Here is a 15333-nt window from a genome sequence, read left to right as displayed (position 1 = left end):
TTAGTACACAGGAACCAGTAATGAATTAGTTGATCTCAGCCAAAGCAGTATGCAAGGCCTTAGCACCCAGATAAAAAAAAGCAGGGGGGGGAGGAATCAGGGTTTCTGCTACTGGTGACCATTTAGTGAACCTGGCTGAAAGTGCAGTGTATGGATAGTGGATGGGGATGGGATCGAACTTGCCGCTTATTCCCTCCAGCACAGAACAGTTCACTGGCACTTATTACCTAGCCTCACATGGGAAGATCGGCTGAGTGTGTTGGTGGTGGCAGTGGGGCAGCAGCGAATGGTGCATAGGAAACTTTCCTCTATCAAAGGGTCAGCGGCTTTAAAGCAGAAGTAGAGTTGCAGAATGATACAGCACAGGAGGTCATCATTGGACCCATTGTGCCTGTGTCAGATCTACTAGAGAAGAAAAATTTGCTTGGGGAATCTAATTTTTTTCAAATATATATGAAAACTAAGTTTTAGAAAACTTAAAGAAAAGGTTGGACACTGTATCAATCTTGCTTGTTTTTCGTCCAATAAAGCTTGAGATCTTTCTGGCTAATTTTCAAGTTAATCTGAACCTGAATAGCTAGCCTGCACTTCTAAAATTTAAAAGTAGTGTCGCAGGCAGATCAAGTATTTAAGACATTTTTGTCAGATTACTGGCAGATTTTTACCAGCCACTAACCACGCCAGGGGTTACAACAGGCTGCATTTACTGAGCAAAATGCACCAGTGATTTGGTCATTTCCATTTTTCTGCTCTTGGTCTTTCGGATTTATGAGCTTATGGAGAGGAAATAATCGGGCTTACAGGTAAAAGTTTCTCACAGGTAGTGCAAAATCTGGGAGCTCAGTGGTTAAATATGCCTGAGAACAACAAACATTCAGCACTACAATGCTCAATCACCATAAATGGGAAGCACCCTTTAAAGCCACAGCTGGGTACATTCCAGAAGCCACTGGCAACATCTTGTTTGGTAAACAAAATGTATTCCCCACAACCACTTTAAGAAGGTCCCTTTCCCGATTTAGGTCACATACTACCACCTCCCCGGTGACCATAATTCTTCAGCTGCACACTAGCCCGGTGAAAACACTTACATCTCCAATCATCTGCACCAGATTATCTGTTGTGAAGCCCGAGTACGTGGTGCTCTCCACAGCCGGCAGCAGGTACGGTGGAGAGTTACAGATCAAAACGCAAACTTTGTGAGTTTGCCCACTGAAATAGAGAAAAGATATTTTTTAAAAAAGCACAAAGACCCAACTAAATCTTTATTCATATCTGACCATCTCTCAGTTCACTTGATTAATGCAAAATTTGTTCCAATCTGCTATTAACAAGACATTTGGTTCACCCCCAATCGGAGACTGGTCAAGAGCAGAGCATTGGTTCCTTCTTAATCTTGGCAGATTCCAGTGCCCAAAAAGTGACCGTGTTGTCATGACCATGAATCCAATCCCTGAATTACTTATGGATATATTGAACTTTTAAGTGAGAAAAGTGTTTTTTAAAAAAAGGACACACAAGCAAAAGCTGACTGAGACTAAGATAACCACTTGTTGGAAAATTCCAATGTGGATTACTTGACCAACTAGTTCAGACAGGATGGAATGTTGCACCTAAAAAGAGTGACAGAGCCTACTTCAGACAGGGGTATTTCAAAGGAAAATATACAATATGCAATCTCCTGTGGTTATGGAGATAATGGAAAAAAAACAGGTTCAGCTGAGATGGTAATTTAAATTATATCCCAGACTACGAACATAAATTGAGTTGAAAGAAAACAGATCTGGGCGAAAGACATTTTTGTTTTTTTCCCTTCCAGGAATACACAAGGGAAGGGGTTTAAAAAAGCCAACTGCAACCCTAGTTCGGTGTGCTCGCTTGTTGTTCTGGTCTGGTGTGTGCGCACTGTGAAGGTCATAGCTGAAGGACACCAACTAGGCATCCTTGTGCTTGCAGCAAAATTAATCTTCTCTCCCTGATTTGTTATGACCGAAGCAGTTGATACAGCGGAGTTATTTAAAAATCCCAGAGGGAAACTTAAAATTATAGGTTATGACAGTTGTTTAAAGTGTTATGTTTGAGATGCCACTCTAAATTCAGGAATCAGACCACCAGTTTGAGGTTTTACATTAAATTATTAATTTTATTTTATTAATTTACACAGGTTAAAATATATATACACTTGGCTACAAATTACTACTATCATAACTTTTAACAAATTCCTAAACTAATCTCCATTAAGGTAACAGCAACCCATAGACTTAACCAGACACCAGACAAAGCATTTTCACCTTACAAATTCAAAATTAGGTTCTTTTCACTTTGGTTCCTGTGGAGGGAGTTAGAGGCTTGGAGTTGCAACTGTCTTTTGATCTCACATTGCCTCTGCTCTGCACACCCAAAACGGTTATCTTGTTATACCTACCCCTGCCCATTGAATCTTAACTCTCATTGTATCAACAACCTCTAACAATAAAACCCCTTTCATAGTACCAATTTTATTAGTAATATAAACATATTGCTTGGTAGCTGCTAGATAGGTGTTCGTTTTCACCCTACTTCTTGAACGCTCTATTCAAAAAAATGCAAATGTACGCTCTCTCTCTTACATATCAAAACTAGTACTCAAAGCACCCAGACGAGCTAGCTTTTATCCAATTGTGACAACCACAGACTAAACCTTTATTTTAAAAGAAAAATATTTTTCAAAATATTATATACATTAATAGCTTCATGACAGATTGCTGGAAGTCAGTCACAAGTCAGCAAATCCACTGTCAAAAAGGAAACAGGTTCCTTTTCAGCTAACTTGCAGAGCCAAGACTCTCCAAACCAACTATTCAACTGCCAAAGTCAGCTCTACCGGAACCACCCTGACTTAATGGCCGCAACATCCACTCCTCACAGACAAGCCTAAGGATTGAATTGTTTATCTTTTCTCCCTTATATTTTTGAACTCAATTTCTTATTTCAAATGCACGTGCGTTGCGTTTTTATTATTCTTCCTCACGTTTAGTAACTAATAAACTCACTCTGACTCAAATCAGCCTTATTAAATTGGCTCCTTTTCATTTGGGCTGGGAAAAGGTATTCACGAGGAAAGGGATCCTTTTTTATATTAACCTTGTTGCAACCAACCAAGAGGGTTGAATAAAGAAGGGCAGCCGGTTCATCCCTCCTCACCGGGTGCTCAACAATTTGGGGTACCTCATCCGGGATCATAAACTGGGGGAAGCCTCGCCCGGTTGCAAGTTTCACGGCAAAGTACATGAATTATAGGTTCAGATTTTCTGTAATAGTTGTAGGAAAAATTAACATTACCGTCTTGGGGAGCTGGCTCTAACCATATTTTGGAATGGCGGCAGGACTGCTGCAGAGGATTTGAAGAAGGTATAAGAACTGATTGTGCGGTCCTGGTTGTTCCACAGAATCAGAAAGAGGAAGGGGGAGTTAAAGAAAAAGGGAGCATTATATTTCTTTTTTGTAAAGAGAGTCAAGTTTATCCCAGTGGCCCTCAGCTTTGATTTCCCAGTTTGTGTCGATTTCATTCAACTAAGTCCGGGAAGAAGATAGGTGTACGTGAGCACAATCAAGCAGGGGTAGGAACACAGGAACAGGAGTAGGATATTTAGCCTCTCAAGCCTGTTCCTCCTCATCTGCGACCTAATTTCATATGCCCATCATTGTCCCAAATCCCTTACTTTAGATTAGCAATAATCTATTACAGATTTAAAGTTTAGAATTGGCCCAGCATCAATTTGCAAAAGAAAATTCTAAACTTGTACCGCCCTTTGCATGTAGAAGTAATTCCTAACTTCGCTCCGGAAAGGCTCTATTTTTTGAGGCTCCGCCCCCCCCCCCCACCCCGGTCTTAAACTCCCCAAAACAGCAGTAGTTTCTCCCCATTCACGCTTTCCGTTCCCCTTAATATTTGAAAACTTCAATCAGATCACCCCTTATCCCTCTAAATTCCAGGCAACACAGCCCTAGTTTGTTTAATCTATCCTTATGAATTAACCCTTGGGGTTCATCTATCATCCTGGCAAATCTAAGTTGCAATCCCTCCAAGGCCAGTGTATCCTTCAAGCAGCTTCCCATCATTATCCAGTGACCCCTGTGAAAAGTTTGCAAGTTCACCTAGGTCAGGATTGGGCTTGGTTGTGATGGTTCAATAGCCTGCCAATACTTACAGTCTAAGGTCATATTTAAGGAATGACCACTCAGCTGAGGAACCAGAGGCTGAATAGCGCTTACAAAGCTGCCCACCAGCAGGAGTTGAGAGCCTCCAGAACAGTTGTGGCAAAAAAAAAACTATTTGGTACTTAGAATTTGCCCTTAACCACCTTGCAAGGAAATCAGGACATAGTTACGCAGTTTGATCTTCACATAACATTTCTATACATTATGAATAAATAGCTAATGCATTTGTCCTTTTAAGCTCACTGCAGATTAAATTAAATGTAGGGGGATTAGCCCTAGCAGTACCAAGTTGCGCTGCACTGCCAGTGGTGCCATCTTCTGGATGAGATATTAATGCGAGGCCTTGTCAGCCCTTTCACATGGATGTAAAAGATCCCACGCCACTATTCCAAAGGAGAGAGCAAGGCTGCTTTCCCCGGTGACTTGGCCAGTATTTAACCCTTAACTAACATCATTAAACAGAGATTGTTGGGTCACTTATCACGTTAATGTTTGTGGGACCTTGCTATGTGCAAACTGGCTGTCACATTTCAACACCAACAGCATCTGAACTTTAAGAGTGCTTCACTGGTTGTAAACTGCTTTGGAACATCCCAAGGTGAAAGGTCCTATATAAATGCAAGTCTTTCTATCTTGCAATCATTACCATTCTGAACTAGAAAAGACATTAGACCTCTCAGCACAGGAACAGCAGGCACAGATCCATGTCTTGTCAGTGTCACGCTGTGCTGTTCAAAAAGGATATTTTTACCCCCTTTCAAAACAACAAAAAAAATCGCAAAACAAAATAGATCATTTTTTATCTTACATTTGTTCTCGCATTTTCTTGAAGTCATCGAACAGCTGCAGTGCCGTGCTGAGTCCCTCTGCAATCAAGCTGCAGCTCTCCCCTCCACCCCCCATGAACCTGAGGACACAAAATAGGTTTTGATGAAAAACAGCTCAAGAATTTTTGGGGGGCAGGAAAAAACATGGAAAGTCTATTTAGTCTACCTAGACCATCTTTTTATCAGAACTTCTACAACCTCACCCAGTCCCAACCTCTCTCAAATGCAGAATTTCACCAACAGTCCATTTAACAATCTGCTTCGATCACCTTCCTTAGAAACTCATAACTGGTTCATTAGCCTTTGGGTGCATATATTCTGCCTGACTTCTCCTCTTACTCCAAACTTTTATTGCAGTCCCATAGTATGTTGAGTCACACACAGTGAACAGTTTTCCATTCTCTTCTTACATTGAGTCTTTAATAGATTACTTCATATTTTTCCAGATTTAAATCAGCAACAAAGGTGCTCATACCGTTTTCCTCGTGTTCTGTTGCTTCACGCTCTTTGTTTTTAATAGTAAAATAGCCACACCAGGTGTGTTACTAACTCACAGTACGGTTCAGCAGTTTTCAACAGGTAACTTTTGTTTTTAAAAAAGCTGCAGTGTGATCATCTTCATCACACTACTGGAAATGACTGTTATTGTGAAATGAAATCAGATACACATGGCCAAAAGTCTCAATTATCACCCAACCAAAAACTGGTTAGTATTTGCAAGACATACTAAGATTGCCACAATGAAAGCTGCCAGCCAAGGCTCAGCTGGAAGTGCTCTCATCTCTGAGTCAGAGGGTTGTAGGTTCCAGGAAATTGAACAAAAATAATCTCGGCAGACAACCAGTAGAGTTCTGAGGGAGTGCCGCATTGCCAACAGTGTCTTCTTTCAGATGAGATATTAAACGGAGGTCCCAGCTGTCCTTGAAAGGTGGATGTAAAGATCATCTGGCACTGTTTCAAGAAGAGCAGGGGAGTTAACCTTGGTATCTCAATCAATATCACAAAAACAGAAACATCTTTCTCACATTGCTGTTTGTGGGAGCTCGCTGTGCACAAATTGGCTGCCGTTCCTGCATTACAACTGCGCAGTAAAGTGCTTTGGGAGGTCCTGAGGTTGTGAAATGTGCTACAGAAATGCAATTCTTTCCTTTTATTTCAAACAAGAAATCAGGTTGATTCTGTCAATTTATGTTTTAACAGGAACTTATTGGTGCATAAGCGTAAAACAAAGGGAAGAGGGCAGTCACTCCAGAAAGAAAACAATACCATCAGTACGTGTGCCAACTTGGGACAATTGGCAGCACTCTTCGCTTTTTAGCTTGGAGCTGTCATCCACTTCAGGACTTGAGCACAGAAACTCAGGCAACTGTGCAGTTCTGAGGGATGTGTGAAGAGATTTATTCTTCGGGTGAGGTGTGAACCAAAGACTCCATCTTCGTATTCGGGTAGATATTAAGAAAGGCCCAGGTACCAATATCAGTGTTTTTCTTGCGTCTTGGAAAGCTTACTACCTTCAAGCAGCACTACCAGAAATTAATTAACTATTCATTCATATTATTGAATAGGAGACTGTGTGCAACACAGCTATTGCATTTACCCACAACACTGAACACAATTCAAGGTATGTACAGAACAATAGAACTTTACAGCACCATTTACAAACATACAAATTAGGAGTAGGAGTAGACCACACGGCCCCTCGATCCTGTTCCACCATTCAATAAGATCATGGCTGTTCTGATTGTAACCTCCACATGCCCACCTACCCCCGATAATCTTTCAACCCCTTGCTTACCAAGAATCTATCTGCCTCCACCTTAAAAATATTCAAAGATTCTGCTTCCACCACTTTTTGAGGAAGGGAGTTTCGAAGGCTGACTACTCTCAAGAGAAAAAAATTCTCATCTCTTGTCTTAAGTGGATGACCCTTTATTTTCAAACAGTGACCCCTAGTTCTAGATTCTCCCACAAGAGAAAACATCCTCTCCACATCCATCCTGTCAAGACCCCTCAATCAATCAAGTTGCCCATTTGGCCCATTGTGCTTCTTTGAAAGAGCCATCAAATTAGTTCTGCTCTCCTGTTCTTTCCCCATAGCCCTACAACTTTCTTTTTTAGGCAAGTGCTCAATTCCCTTTTAAAAGTTACTGTTGAATCTGATCCAACACATTTTCTGGTAATGCATTCCTGACCATCATAGCTTGATGCATTAAAAAAAAACATCTCCCCACATTCTTTTGCCAATCTATCTTAAGTCAGTTACTGCCTCTCCTACCACTGGAAACAGTTACTCCTTATGTACTCAAAACCCTTCATAATTTTGAACACCTCTATGAAATCTCCCATTAACCTTCACTAAGGAAAACAACAGCCTGCCACGGTCATATTCACTGAATCAAGCCTTACAGCCAAACTCCTCCATCTCCGATTCCATTTGCAACATAGACTTACCAAAGGTGGCAGCACAGTGGTATACAGTCAGGAGGGAATTGCCCTCAGCGTTCCCAACATTGACCCCAGACCCCACAAAGTCTTATGGCATCAGATCCAACCTGACCAAGGAAACCACCTGCAGATTACCACACACCACCACCCCTCAGCTGATGGATCAATACTCCTCTGTGCTGAGTGTTAAATGTTGGAATTGTGTTGCAAATAGAGTAAATGCTTTAAGTTGGTAATTAAGAGCAGCTGTCCCCAATCAGGGAAGTATTAGGGCTTCATCACAAGAGTATAAAAAGGTGCTCACACTGGGCGTTGGGAGGAATTGAAAGAATCTGTCTTTACTCTGCAGGTTTGGAAATAAACCTGCCTTAAGATACTGGCTGGCTTCAGACTCATTCTTTCCTCAGCAAACGAATACTGGATTTAACACTGAGCGCCACAAAGAAAAAGCATACCAAGAACACAATGTACTTTGGGTGGGAACTTCAAAAGTGGCTCGATAACACCACTGCTTACCGAGCTGGCTGAGTTCTAAAGGACATCAGTAAGCAGCCTTCCACTGGTAGGAGTCATACCCAGCACAAAGGAAAATGGCTGAGGTTGTTGGAGATCAATCATCTCAGCCCAGGACAACACTGTAGGGGTTCTTCAGGGTAATGTCCTAGGCCCAATCATCTTCACCAGCTTTGTCAATGATCTTCCTTCCATCATAAAGTCAGGAGTGCGGAGGCTAGATGATGATTGCAAAGTATTTGATACCATTCGTAAACCCCAAGATATTGGAGCAGCCCATGCCTGCATGTAGAAAGACCTGGACAACTTTCAGGTTTGGACTAACAAGTGGCAAGTACAAATCAAGCATCTTTTATATGTAAATCCGAAAACTGAGCACATCCAAAAACCACACTTATTTTGAACTTCATCGACCTTTAAAGTGGGAAATCTAGTTGTTTATCTGCACTGTTTGCCTTGCAATTTTAAGGTGATCATGTCAAAAAGAAACTTATTGCCGGTACACTGTATTTACTATTCAGTGGTATCTGACTTTACTACCCATTTTATTTACTTTAGACTATTACAAGCCTAGGCTTGGGCTAGTGTAAAGTAAGTTCATACACAGTATCTGAAAACATAAATTAAGTCTAAAATGCAGTCAGCCCCAAGGGTTTTAGATAAAGGATACTCATCCTGTAACAGTCACACCATACAAGTGCCAGGAACGAACACCTCCAAGAGGAGACAATCTGAGGTTCAATGACATTACCATTGCTGAACCTCCGCCAACATCAGCATATTGGGGGGGTTACCATTGACCAGAAACTGAAGTAGACCAGCCATAAAAATACTGAGACTACAATGGCTGACCAGGGGGTATGAATTCTTTGGCAATTAACTCACCACCTGACTCCCAAAAGCCTGCCACCATCTACAAGGCACTTGTTTGGATGAGTGCACGCCGACAATACCCAAGAAGTTCAACAACATCCAGGGCAAAGCAGCCTGTTTGATCAGAACCCCATCCACCACCTCAAGCACACACTCCCTCCACTACCAGGTCACAAAGGCAACAGCGTGCTATCTACAAATGCATTGCAGAACTCACTAAGCCACCTGCAACAGCATCTTTCAAAACTATGGCCTCTGCCGCCGAACAGGATAAGGGCAGATGTGTGGGAACACCACCACCTGGAAGTTCCCCTCCAAGCTACATGCCACCTTGAGCTGCAACTGCAGTATATGACACTTCCTTCACTGTCACTGGGAAAACTGGAACTTCCTTTCGAACAGCACTGTGGGTGTACCTACACCACATGGACTGCAGCAGTTCAAGGCAGAAGCTCACCACCACCTTTTCAAAGGTAATTTAAGGATGCTCATATCCCACAAATGATTATATTTTTAAAAAACTACAGTTTCTCTAGCCCTCTCAAAGTAACTGAAGTCCTCATTCCTGATATTCAAGTAAATAACCTCTCTACCTCTCCAAAACCTTGACATACATCTTAAAGACAAAGTTCCCTCAGCAATACCCAATAAAGGACGTAAATGTTCTTTACTTACTGAATACTGTCAAGCCAGGTGACAAACTCATAGGCACTGCTGGTGGGAGCGTGACATTGCACATATGATTCCGGGGCACAATCCACAGTGTTGAACACAACTAAACTGTACTGTGTGCCTCCATACTGAGGAAAGAAAGGATTAAATTAGTATAAACGATGTGCATTAGTGTTGGTTTTTTTTCCTTACTATGAACCAGTATAAAGAGTGTTGATGCTTAAGTGCTGTCAGGTCAGTGGGATGCCCAGAGTTGGATGCAATATTGGGCCAGATTTTGCTGTAGCAGGGCATTTAACTGTGTCTGCCGTTAGTTAGACTCACTATCGCATATTCAGGACTTTAAAAATTAGATGCTGAAAATGCAAGCTGATAATATTGCAGTGAGAGAAACAGTGAGACCCAAGTGAGCAGGGCAAACAACAGAACATCTGCTCAACCAAACAGACTGAAGAGTGAAAAACAATTCACAGTGAAGGGACTGAAAAGGAAGTGTAAACTACAATGGACGAATTCAATGTCAAATTGGGTACTGAGAAAAATAAAGGGAGGGAAAGAAAGAACATCTGAGAGAGAAGAGAGAGAAAGGAAAAGTAATTTTAATTCAATTAGATCATGGCTGATCTGTACCACAATTATCCTCCTTTGGTCTATTTTCCTAGATAACCTTACCTAACAAAAATCTACAAAACTCAGTATTGAAAACTCCAATTGTCTAGAATCCACAGATCTTGGGAGGGAGGGAAAAGAGGAAGAGGTTTCCAGATCTAACTTTTTTGTGAAAAAAAAGTTCCTAATTTCTCTCCTAAAAGGTTTAGTTCTAATTTTAACATTATGCCCTCATGTTCTCAATTGCTTTAGCTTTTATATGAAGAATGGGTGGTGGGGCGGTTCGAGGAGCCAGGAACTCACATCGGACCACAACTCAACATGAATTAGCACTTTCAGGAGAGGGTGACAGAAAATGGAGCAGGGAATCTACTTAAACTATTTTCCTCCTTCCTTTTTATGGGCTTGCTGTCTGCTTATTATCTTTTTACCTCATAGTTCCAACATTTGCAGTTCTTTTCATAATGACAAAAACAAGAAAGTAAACAAAACCCTTTTGGGAAAAGCATACACACACACCATCCCGATAATTTTCCTACCACGCATGCATTACTTCTTTCTATTCTCAATGGACAGTTCCACTGATGATATTGTGTTGCATTTCAGGATGACTATTCCTGTATAAACAACATCACCCTCCAGTGGAATCAGTATTGACACACGTTTGGTTAGCATTTAAATCCTCTCTTAAAAGCAAGAAGTCTACTGCCTCCACGAACATTCCTGCATGTTGCAGTAGCTGGGCAGCAAACTGCTACACAAGACGATTGCAGAGATTAATAGGATGTGATGTGAGACATTGCCCCACGCCGCATCTTTCGGCCTAGGATGTTTTTTTAAACAATTTAATATAAAACTTATGGCAAGCCAGAACTTAAACAGCACCTCAAGGCTTCACTCAAGTACAGCAAAGAAACATTCAACAAGCTTACATACATCACCACCAAAGTCTGTTTCTGCTGGAGGACCACCATTAAAATACCTGCAAAAAAGACATAACTTTTTATAGATTGATATGTAATCAGCAACCTTTGCAATTTATTTTGAAGAGGAAAAAAAAACCTATACTTGAAGAATGAGGGGAAATTATAGGACTAAGCAGGAAGTCCTCAGGGTGGGACTAATTAGACAGTTCCTTCAAAGAGCAGCAACAATGGGTCAAACGGCCTCCTTTCAAGCTATATGATTCAGTTCCACGATATACCTCTGGAGGTCACAAACCAAACTATCAATTCCCTTAGTCTGGGCTTGTTTTGAAGCAATAACTCATGGATGGAAGGTCACTGCCTTGAAAACCCTTCTTAAAATCTGTCTGACCACCCCCCATAATATCGCTTCCTTGGCTTTCGCATCCACAGATCCTCTACATCTGAGAAGCACACTTTAATCCCTGTGATAAACAATATGATTGCAAGTTTTTATTGTGGCTGTTTTGAGGGCATGGGGAGTCAACCACATACTGTCAAACTGGAGTCACAAGCGGGCATGACTGGATAGTGATGACAGACTTCCTTTCTTTATGGATAATAATGAGCAGCTGGTTTTGAACTCAGGACCTCTAGGATGCTGGCACAATGCCATAACTACTAGGCTGCAATACCCATACATTGAAAAAGTATTTAGTTGACATGGTCTAACTCAGGCAATCATACACAGGATAGGCTCCACTTACTCAATTGCTGGTAGAATGTAATGTTTCCGGAGGGATTCAAAGTATGGCCCAAGGTTCGCTGTTCCCTCGATAACAAAAACCACATCAGCTACCATGTTGGGAGGAGTGGGTGTATCAATGGGGGGCACAACCATGGCGTCTGCAAGTCACTGTGAAATCTTTGCTTTCACACCGAAGCAGCTGTAGTGAGAGAAAGAATGCAAGACTATTTTTTGTGAACACATCTAGTCCTAATAGAGATCAGGCTTAAGCACAAATTAATGCAATAGATTGTATAGTTAGATACTACAGAAATGTTCCTGGCCCTGGGCAGAAGGGGTGGCAGGGGACAGTTTGCTGGCATGGTACCAGGGATGAGAACTTCAGTAATATGGGGAGGCTGGAGAAGCTGGGATTGCTCTCCTTCAAGCAGAGAAGTTTAAAGAAAGGACCTCTCTTCCACAAATGGCAATTTATGCCAAATCAATTGTTAGTTTTTAAAATGAGATTGATAGATTTTTGTTTACCAAAGATATTAAGAAATATGGGGCAAAGGCAGATATATGGAGTGAGGTCACAGATCAGCCATAATCTCACTGAATGGCAAAACAGGTTCAAGGTGTTGTGGCCTCCACCTGCTCCCATGTTCCTAGATTTAATGGAGATGATCAAACCGTTCAAAATTATAATAGGTTTTGATAAAGTAAATAGCAGAATGGGTCAGTAACCAGAGGACATGGTTAATGGCAAAAGAACCAGAGAAATGCAGGAGAGATTTTGTTTCAACACAGAGTTACTGTACTAGCTGGAACATGCTGCCTGAAAAGATGGTGGAATCAGATTCAATTGTAACTTTAGAAGAGGATTAGATATATACTTGGAAAAGAAAAGCATGTAGGGCTATGGTAAAATTGTCTGGTGACTGAGACTAAATGGGTAGCTCTTTCAAAGAGTGGGCACAGGCACAATGGGCTGAATGGCCTTTTTCTGTGGCAGGTTATTCTTTGATCTTAAGTTATATGCTATTCTGGGTGACAATATGGGGAAATCACTCGCATAAACTAATTCTTACCAGCCCACAATAACTTAACACTAGATGACAAGTAACAAGACAAAACTGATGGAGTAGTTTTGATTTTAGTATATCTGAGTTAAAATTTTTTTTGGGACTTTCTGTCTCAGTGACACACAATTCCCAGTTAAGGGAAAAGGGCAGGGGAAGAGAAAAGGATGGTTTTATTGATGGTAAGATAATTGCAGATGACTTTAAGTTAGGCCACGTAACAAGTTAACTTTATTCCTTGCTGACAGTGTTTACCCCTAATGTATATGTAGTGTCCAGGTCACAAAGACCAGGTTTAAACACTAACGTCTCCCAACTTGGCAACTATAGGGTTACTAAAAGCAGTCTCTGTTCCTTCATGAACCTGAGCTGGTTAGAACTATCAGCCAGATCTCCTGCTCCTGGCTGCTATCCTATGACTCCTGCAAGAGAGTGCATGTGGCTTTCTTGCGATGTTGGTCACAGTCAAGCTGCCTACCTGCACACACAGTTTAGACTCAAATGCATATATAACGAACGTGCATCCCAATTGCAGACTGTATCAGGTGTCTGTAGAAACTTGGGCTTAAAATCTCTTCAATCAAATAATGATGCAAGGGTCCTTGGTGTAAACTTCCACCCTACTGAATCTCGATATAAAGATGCTATTAGTTTTAAGTTTACAACAATATTTAATATTAAATATTTTACATCTGCATACACTTCCTATCAAACATTTCCACTGTGAATTTATAGAATGAACTGTATGTAAACTAGGGGGCATACTATCATTACATCATCACTCAATGGAGGCACTGTGTTAGTGTGAGACCAGTTTAATTACACAGTTTCCATTTAAAAAACTCGGCACACTTGCATTTACATAGCACCTTTCACAACCCAAGGATACCCAAAAGTACTTTACAGTCAATGACGTACTTTCTGAAATGTAGTCACTGTTGTAAAATAGGAAACACGGCAGTCAATTTGCATCTAGACAGAAACGTGAAAATACCAGGCACTGTTTTCGTGATAAAAGCTCTGAAGGGTCATATGGACTCGAAGCGTTAACTCGAGTTTCTCTCCCCACAGATGCTGCCAGACCTGATGTTTCCAGCATTTTCTGTTTTTATTTTTGTTTTAAATGATGTTGGTTGGGGGGGCGGGGGAGGGGGGGGGAGATAAAAAGTGGCCAAGACATCAGAGAGCTCCCCTTGCTGTTGGTGAAAATCGCGCCATAGGATCTTTTACATGCATCTGAGAGGGCAGAGCTTAGCGTCTCATTCAAAAGGCGGCACCTCCAACAGTGCAGCACTCCCTCAGTAATGCACGGGGAGGGTGGTTTGGAGTGGGGCTGCAACCCACTTCTGACTGAGCTGTGTGTTGAAGATATGAGGGAGGAATGCATGGGGACTAAATCCTGGTCTAATTATCCTCTGGGCTTTAAAGCTAAAGACATCACTGGGGCGGGACTCCCACCACCATCAGCTAGGATGCAAGAAACATACAAGCAAATTATTCACTTTGGCATTTAAAAAGTTCAACCAAAAGCACAAAAAGAAGAAAAACCGTCAGCAAATGTCATGCAAAAACACATAAAAGTTATAAATAATTTCCCCCAATGCACGAACAGGGATAATGTCAGGATCAGTTTCCCTTTCTATAAATAACAGCTCCTCCCCCAGCGCCCATTCACACCGGAGAGATTCACAGCTTAAATGATGAACGAACCTCGCAGGCGGTTGGCCACCTTTCCACATCGCAGTGAAGGAACGTAACCCTCTTCTCTTCACCCTTCAGCTGCTTCTCTCTCCCAGCCTTCCCTCAGCCTCTTCTGCCAGGCCGCAAAGCCGCTCGAGCGCAATCCGCTGCGTCACGTGACAGAGCCACAGACCCGCCCCTTGCCCTACGCAACTCAAATTACATCGTGCGGCGAAGCGACGCCTCCTCCACCCCCCCTCCCTCCCTCCCTCCCTCCCCGACTCCGCGATCGCTCAAGTAGCAGCACGTGACGGATTCCCAGCCCCGCCTACCCCTTCCGATGACGCTCGGAGCCCCGCCTCCTTCCCTTCACACGCCGTTCCGCCCTTCTACATCACGTGAGAGAGATGCGCCTCACCCTACGTCACGCAAGACGTGTCACGTGACAGCGCCGCCATGCCTTCACTCTACGTCACTCATGTTACGTCATGCACCGGAGCTTTCACTTATCCGCCTTGGCGCAAGCCGCGTCACGTGACAAAACCACAGGTCCGCCCTCCCCTTGCGTCACCGGACAAAGTCCTGCCTCCTTCCCATGTAGCTACGCTCATATGCATCACGTGATACAGTTGCCCTCACCTGTCCCACGTTCGCATCACGTGACGCAGCTGCACCGCCTCCTCACCCTGGCTCGTCATGTGATAAAACCCCACCTCCGTCTCCCCCTCCGACTTCCCGCCGTGCCACGTGACGGAAAAGTCATGCGCCCTCCTCACTTCACAGGCAAATTGATAGAGCGT

At 42.4% G+C, this 15333-nt stretch overlaps 1 protein-coding gene across 4 annotated transcripts in view; it reads right to left on the bottom strand.

Moving 5' to 3' along the window:
- Positions 1-14722, bottom strand: part of med25 (mediator complex subunit 25) — a 41493-nt gene extending 26771 nt beyond the window's left edge. For all 4 annotated transcript variants that reach the window (XM_041177899.1, XM_041177901.1, XM_041177902.1 and 1 more), the window contains exons 1-6: positions 14564-14722; positions 11812-11991; positions 11076-11121; positions 9534-9658; positions 5009-5107; positions 1092-1212 (exon numbers count right to left, since the gene is read on the bottom strand). In XM_041177899.1, coding sequence (XP_041033833.1) covers positions 1092-1212; positions 5009-5107; positions 9534-9658; positions 11076-11121; positions 11812-11945 — 525 coding nt within the window. In that variant the 5' untranslated portion in view covers positions 11946-11991; positions 14564-14722. The remainder of the gene's footprint in view (positions 1-1091; positions 1213-5008; positions 5108-9533; positions 9659-11075; positions 11122-11811; positions 11992-14563) is intronic.
- Positions 14723-15333: the final 611 nt, after the last annotated feature.

This window comes from Carcharodon carcharias, chromosome 31 (assembly GCF_017639515.1).
Source record: "Carcharodon carcharias isolate sCarCar2 chromosome 31, sCarCar2.pri, whole genome shotgun sequence".
NCBI classification, from domain to species: domain Eukaryota; kingdom Metazoa; phylum Chordata; class Chondrichthyes; order Lamniformes; family Lamnidae; genus Carcharodon; species Carcharodon carcharias.
The sequence above is the reverse complement of the archived record's forward strand: the minus strand, read 5'-3'. Positions and strand labels throughout refer to the sequence as shown.